The sequence below is a fragment of the Octodon degus genome, unplaced genomic scaffold (genome assembly GCF_000260255.1).
Source record: "Octodon degus isolate 3935 unplaced genomic scaffold, OctDeg1.0 scaffold00172, whole genome shotgun sequence".
NCBI classification, from domain to species: Eukaryota; Metazoa; Chordata; class Mammalia; order Rodentia; family Octodontidae; genus Octodon; species Octodon degus.
Genome location: NW_004524748.1, coordinates 2,146,705 through 2,154,268, shown reverse-complemented (window position 1 = coordinate 2,154,268; position 7,564 = coordinate 2,146,705). Strand labels below are relative to the sequence as shown.

Below are 7,564 nucleotides of genomic sequence, written 5' to 3'. Positions count from 1 at the left end.
ATAACACTGTGCCTGGCAATTCTCTGCACTCCGAGTCATTCCTTCTCCATTCTGAGCCATTTCAATCATGGAGGGGTTTTGGTTTTTTTTCTCTCTCCACATTTTTGCCTTTTCAAAAATGGGTTTGGTTGGAATTATGTAGAATATAGCTTTTTCAAATTGGCTTCTTAAACATATATATTTAAATTTTCTCTTTGTCTTTTTTTAAAGCACCGAATAGTCTCGCAGGGTATAATAGGTCACTCCATTTACCCATTATCCTAATGATGGACGGGTTTCTGGGCTGCTTCTGACTCTGGCATTTATGGATAAAGATGCAATAAACACCTCTGCGTGGGTGTGTTCTCATCAGCAATCAAGGAGCTGGATATTTCTTCAGAAATTCTGTTTCACAGTCCTATCTTTCTGCAGAACTTCATATTTTTCATTCTCATTCTATTTATGTGTATGTTAGTGGGATGGAACTAAGCGTCTCATAGTAAACTACAACCCCAACCCTTGCTGATTTTTATTATACTTGAAGCAGACCATCCATAAGTCATTCAGTAGCCCAGGCTATCAGCATCACAGTTGTACTTCAGCCTCCCAGAGTTCTGGGACTACAGGCAGGGACCATAATGCTCAGGTTTCATTATATTTTTATTAATTTTTAATTTTTAGATTTCAATATTGGGGACATTTTAAAAGGATCATTTAGAGAATAGCAATAAGCCATTTGTAGTAAGTATAATTGTTATATTTTGAGAATTATAATGTACTTCTAAATCTATCTGCTTGTCAAAAATAGTTTATAATCTGAATGTCAATTTTTTTGATTGTTATATTTCAGAAAACAGTCTAAACTGCAAGTCTGTTTCAGAACATACACACACTCCCTGCATTTCCTGTGGCACTGTTTATTTCTGTCTCATTTCAAGGTTCCACCTTCATTCTTTGCTACTGCTCATACTAAGGTCAAGAGAGGAAAAGAGAAGGAAAGATAGAGGAGGAGAAATGAGGAAAGGAAGGAGAGAGGAAAAAAGACAGGGAAAGAAAAACTAGAACAACACTCGCCAATTGGTTTTGGTAAAACTGAACAGAATATATAAATATAATTTAATGTATAAGACTGGCTTTGTGCCCGTTCCTAATTGTTATGGGGATCTTTCCACTCACTTACAATTCATGTACATTGTATAAATTTGTTCTTGTGATTAAACTGGAAAGCAATAGAAAATTCTGTTTTGTAGAAGACTTCAGTGCATAAAAGACTCCACTGACTTAATGTTGCACTCCAGTTTGTGTCCAGGCATATGGAGAGCTTTATACTAAAGTGCGGCTATATGCATGCCTGTGATTATGTGTTCATGATTAATGACTGTAATGGATACAATTATGGTGAATGTATTTTAAGTGGTTATTATATACTTATGTGACAGTTTTTCCTATAAATTCATGTAAATGAATAAGCAATCAAAGTACACATTTCTTCCCCCAAAAGTAAAGTCGTATCATAATAAAAACTAATAGTTTAAGTTCCAACTTGACAAAGCAGTAAATGAAAAGTTACATTATTTTCCTAGAATATATAATTTATTCTTGATTTAAATACTATGTGATTTCTTTTCACTTAGAAATCTTTATTTTCTTTTCCTGATCTTACACATGGTGTTGTCAACTTCACTAAACATTGACTATTCCATAAAATAATTTCTGACAAGAAACATAAAGAATAACAATTGATATGGAAAAGCACAGGTAGAATACAAGTTGTCTGAACTTGTCTTTTCTTCTGTTACTAGTTCTGCTATCTTTAAGACCTAAATCTCTCCCATGTCTCAGACATCTGAGTTCCTCATGTCTCCTCCATTATCCGCTTTCTAACCCACTGAAAATGACTTGCATTTGACTCATTTCTCAGGGGTCTTACCAGTAAATCCATACTCTGACCATCTTTGTAAGCTTTTGACATTTTCTCATAGGAGCTAACGATTTTCTTTGTCAGGAGTTCCTCTAAAAAGGAGCATATATAGGAATGAGAATTTTAGGAACTGAAATAAGAATGGGAAGTCGATAGATGATTGGCTGAAACTTATAGTGCCTTGTGCTACTGGGGCTTGAACTCCAGGGCATTTACACTGAGCTACATCTCCCATTCATTGTTGTTGCTGTTGCTTCATTTCTTAAAATCTCTCTCTCTCTTTTTTTCTTCAGTATCAGGGCTTGAACTTAGGACCCTGTACTTGCCAGGCAAGCACTTATTCTACTGAGCTATATCCTCGCCCCTTATTTCTTAAAATCTTGAGACAGAGTTATGCTAAATAGTCCAAACTGAAATTTGTAATCCTCATGGCTCAGCCTCCTGGAGTGGAAGGATGACAGGCATGCACCACCACTGGCTATTTCTTTTATAAATGGAAAGTTGTCCTTTTTCAATCAAATTTTTCCAGACCATTAAAAAAAAAGAAGAAAAGGACACTCCTCGAACCTTTTAACTATGTCCATTTTTACATTTAAGCAGACTAAAATTTCTGTCACCTAAATTTTTTTTCTGAAGTAAGATAAGCAAGAAATAGACAATCAATTATTACTAATTTGTAACCTCAAATTGTCATTAACATTACTATAATTCAATTTTAATAAGTTTTATTCCTCTCCATTTTAATATTGCTCTTTCATTTGCAATGGAAGAATTTAGAGGTGGGGGATATAGCTCCATGGCACAGTGCTTGCCTGGCATGTGCAAAGTCCAGGGTTCAATTCCCAGCAATGAGAGAGAGGGAGAGAATTTAAGACTTTGAATTAAGCTGTGTTAAGAATCCATTAGTACTCAATAGACTTTGTTCCTAATGTGTCATAATTTTTCCTTATTCTCATAGTGTGCTCTCATCCAACAACCATTATTGATGTTCTCTAAACTTTTAAAAATAGGTTGCATTTGTGTAGGTTTGATATCTGTACTGTAAGAACCCTCGCTCAGTGCTGCCTTGAAATCTCTTTTCTGTTGTGGTACTGATGCCCGTTGATCTTCGTTTTGTGCCATGGAGAAGCAGTCCGTGGGCCGGGCCTTTGACTGGGTGCTTTGTCCTTGCCCTAGATCGCCTGCGCCGTCTTCGCAGCCCTGCTGCACTTCTTCTTCTTGGCCGCCTTCACGTGGATGTTCCTGGAGGGCGTGCAGCTCTACATCATGCTGGTGGAGGTGTTCGAGAGCGAGCACTCCCGCAGGAAGTACTTCTACCTGGTGGGCTACGGGATGCCGGCGCTCATCGTGGCCGTGTCAGCCGCGGTGGACTACAGGAGCTACGGCACGGACAAAGTGTGAGTGGCCCGTTGCTACCTTTCACCCCTTCGCCTTCTGTGAACCTAATCGAAACGCAAGCTTTGCATTTTCTGTTACTACAGAACTCGGCGAAGTGAACTAGAAAAGAAATTGTAATATCCGATGTCTGGTTATATTTTTGTTGACATAAAAAGAAAAAATTCTTGAAATTCAATAAGTTGCTCTTTGAACACAGCATATTTTTCTACTTTTCAACTGAATAGTTGGAAGGATGATAATTTCATTATTTTTCAGGGCCTTGAGGTGTTTTCCTATGCAGAGCTAGCGAGCTATATAGACAGCTGTCTGCCTATCACAGTGCGGTGCATTTCCCAGCACGGTGTTCCTTCCTCAGCTTATAATTTCAATCCTACTCATTAGAAAACTTTTCATTCCCTCAAAAAAAGAAACGTATGAGCAAGAAAAGCTTGATTTTCTTCTGTTCTTTGTTCTACATGGGCTTAGAGTAGGTATAGTTGCAAGTTGTAGTTCCAATTTGACATTAAATTGGTGAGACATGCGTACACAGCTGTCCAGCACCCTGGAAAGGAGTTCAGTTGAAAATGCTTTTGTGACATACATAAATATAGCATTTGAGACCCTGAGAATGAATAGAAGTTTCAATACAAGAAAGTAGAAAGAAGAATGAGATGGAACTCTGATAAATGCCCACATTTAGGACAGAGACAGAGAATGAAAATGAAGGTAGAGGAGAAGAGGTAACAGAGCCTCAGAAAAAACTGCAACATTGTTAAGGAAAGTGAGGATTAGATTTCAGTTCTTTCACAATCAGCGGGTATTGATGTCCAAGGTAGAGGCAGCATGCATTCTAAGGACAGTTCCCTTGACCTTTGCAGCAGCTATTTTAGAAAGTTCTGGAAGGAGAAGCCACTTTGGAAGGCAAGAACAAATAAATTAATAGTAAGAAAGTGAAGACTTCAGATATGTCTATTCCATGAAATAATTTGGCTATAAAACAATGATAGCATTAGTTTAGGTGATTACAATAATGGGGAAGGATTTTAAAAGATGGAGTCTTGGGGCTGGGGAGATAATTCAGTGGCATAAGTACCTGCCTCGCAAGTGCAGAGACCTGGGTTCAATCCCTGGTACTCAGTGCTGTGCAGGCCCCAGACCCCAGCATGGTAGTGCATGCCTATAAATCCTAGCGCTGGGGAAGCTGACACAGGAGAATCACTATGAGTCTGAACTGTGTAGCAAGATCCAAAAGATGGAGTCTTAAGTATGTGTACGGTATGAAGGATCAAGATGATAAGAAATTGCTGGAGAGGAAAATATCAAGTGCCCCATTTCTGTTTTGTGTATATAGGCTGAAGAAAAGGGATAGAGCCTGGGCAGGGCTGGTGAGCCTATGCCTGTGTGCTACAGTTGGCTGCCTGTTATCTTTGAAAGCTCTAAAAGGTTAGTCACCACTGTTCTAGGGGCTAAATGAAAGTCTCTGACTAAACACGAGACCAAGAGCACCTTGTTCAGTCTTGACATCAGCTTTACAGTTCATTAAGTACACGATACTCATTTCACAGATGAGAAAACCAAGGCCTTCTATCCTACTTTCAAGCTAGATCTTGGCAGATGAGTAGTATACTAAGTCAGGTAGGTTTATTTTCAGTAAAAAAGGTATTTTCTTTATAAATGATAAAAAGGACTTTTGTATTCTGAGGTGGATGGAAGGAAAAAACGGGCAAAGAAAATTTGAATGCAGAGCAAGGTGCCATCCTTCTTCTGTTGAAGGAAAAGAAGAAGGAGAAGGTGCTCACTGCTGTTGAGTGAATAGGTGAAGTCATGTTGAAAGGACAGGAGACTTGAGAAGCTGGGAAGTGAGCGCTATGGAAGGGGTGCTGAGGAGCCAACTCAACCTTAATGAAAAAATTTCCAAGCAGCAGCAGACGCTCAGATGAGGTTAGAGAGCAGCACTTGTGCAGGAGTTAATAAACCAAATTTCATAACTTTCCACCATGAATCCTTTTAATCAACAACCTGAACATGCTGGAAATAAAGCAGTTTACTTCCAAGAAATGAGGATTCCTAAAGAGGGAATGACCCAAGGAGGGCACCAGAATTATTATTAGGTATATACTTCAAATGGCATGTATGTTTATGCATAGAAACAGATTAAAAGATGTCCAAAATATAAGATATATAAAATATATAAAATAAAATGAAATAAGATAAAATAAAGAAAATAAAATACAATTTAAGAAAGAAGACTAAGAGTCATGGATACAGCCCTGCAGAACAGTACCTGCCTGGCAAGCATGAGGTGAGTTTGATTGTCATTCTAAAAAAAAGAAAAGAAAGAAAAAAAAAGAAAAAAAGGAAAGAAAAAAGACCATCTAAAAACTATTATTTTCCCCCTTCAATACAGTCATGGGCTATATAAAGCCATTTGTCTCAATGGTACCAATAGCAGCACTTTTTAAATCATAATTTGTGAATTTTAAATCAAATCTGAGTTCATTCTGTACATACCAGCTGTGGAAAGGAGTACAGTTAGGGAGGAAAAATAAAATGCATGATGAAGATTGTCTCTAAAGATATCTTAGAAGACAAATGTTAGATTGATCATAATTTTTATAGAATATCTTTTGTAATAAAACTCAAATATCATAAAATTCACTCCTTTAAATTATGTACCTCAGTTCCCTCTTCTGTGTTCACAATATCACGTACTCATCACCACTAATATGAGAATATTTTCTTCTACCTAAAAGAAACCTATCAGCTTACCATCCTGGATCATATAATTTGCATACTGATTAATGCATTTCCTGTTAAAAAATTAAGTTGAATGATATAGTTATGTGTGACCCTACCCCATTTTAAATATTGCTCTTAAGTAGTTGAGAGTCTTGGGCTTTTTTTTTTTTTTTTTTTCTAACATTTATTTTTCCCCCTAAGCCATTTGCAAATTTTCCTAGGAAGGAAGGCCTCATCTTGTTTGTTTTGTGTTTTAGTCATTCACGTGAGACAGGTGTCACTTTCCAGAGAGTTGGAGACTGTCTGTTTTTAAATCAGTTCTGTGAAGTCTCTTGTCTCTTTTTTAAAGCTTTGGCTATCATTGCTTTAATTTCTTGGCCTCTACCTGGAAGGTCTCAATTCCTGACATCTTTACTCTGCAGGGTTGGAGGTTAACTTCCTTCCCAGGCACTCACTGAAACAAATGCTAATAGTTCAGTTTTGCAGTGATGATTTTCCCCACAAATACCTCAACAAATACTACGGAAATAGAAGAGAAGAGGTAAAAGGGAAATTAGATTGAGAAATTTTCATTAAAATTCTATCAAGCAAGCCTAAAACATTTTAATATATGTACACATTTTAAAGAAACTGTCCACAGAAATCCCTTTGGAGTGCATAGGAAAAACATTTAACCTCTGGATTTTTTAGGAGTTCATTCAACCAGCTATACAGCAATGTTTTGATGTTTTGCTTATTGATGGATCAGGCATTGAGAAGTGAACAATTATTCAGTCACTGGTGTTTATTAAAGCTGAAATGAACTACTATGTTTCTACCAGGACTTAGTATTCTGTCAAAGAAAAATACAAACAATAATTTTTCACACAGCGCACAGGGTTTTTGCATACAGAACTATGTCTCAGGGTCCTTGCTGTCTTATCTGTCCTCCTTGTTTCATTTTATACTTCGGTTGTTGATTTCTTTGTCTCATGCTCTTTGCTAGGCCTTACTTACCATGTAGCTCTTGCTTTCATGGAACTCTGCTTCTCTGTTATTTGTTTGCTAGTGTTGCTGTCCTTGTGCTGTGTTAATTTATTTGTAATTAAAAGCACAAATTTACAGGAACATAACTCAGTGTTCTAAGCACCACGCTGGCCCTGTATCCAATAAAAATTTAAAAAAATGCAAACTTATATTAGTCAGAATTCTGGGAAGTATTATCAGTAATTTTCTATAAATTCTTACGAAATTCAAAATAGTACATTTTTATGTCTTAGAAATCTATTTTATTTATTTTTAGAGCTGCATGGTTCCTAAATTTTATCTTCTCAGTGCCATCTACTTAGTATATATCTAAAATAAATTTTTTTAATGTGTAATACACTAATGCATGTAGTACTTTGTTCCTTTTTCCTTCATCTTGCTTTGATAATTTTTTTCATTATAGTAACAGTGAAGTTTTATATTTGAGGCCTTTCACAATAGCAATAGCTTGGAAAAAGCACACAATCACAACAATGGGAAGAGATAAAATTGTTTTGTAAGGTAAATAAATTGTATTTCGAT

The 7,564-nt window shown here is 36.7% G+C and overlaps 1 protein-coding gene across 1 annotated transcript in view; it reads left to right on the top strand.

Annotated features, from left to right (window-relative positions):
* Adgrl3 (adhesion G protein-coupled receptor L3) overlaps positions 1-7,564 on the top strand; it is a 384,605-nt gene that overhangs the window by 283,207 nt on the left and 93,834 nt on the right. Inside the window, exon 13 of the mRNA XM_023703486.1 lies at positions 3,077-3,297. Within this exon, the coding sequence (XP_023559254.1) occupies positions 3,077-3,297 (221 nt within the window). The remainder of the gene's footprint in view (positions 1-3,076; positions 3,298-7,564) is intronic.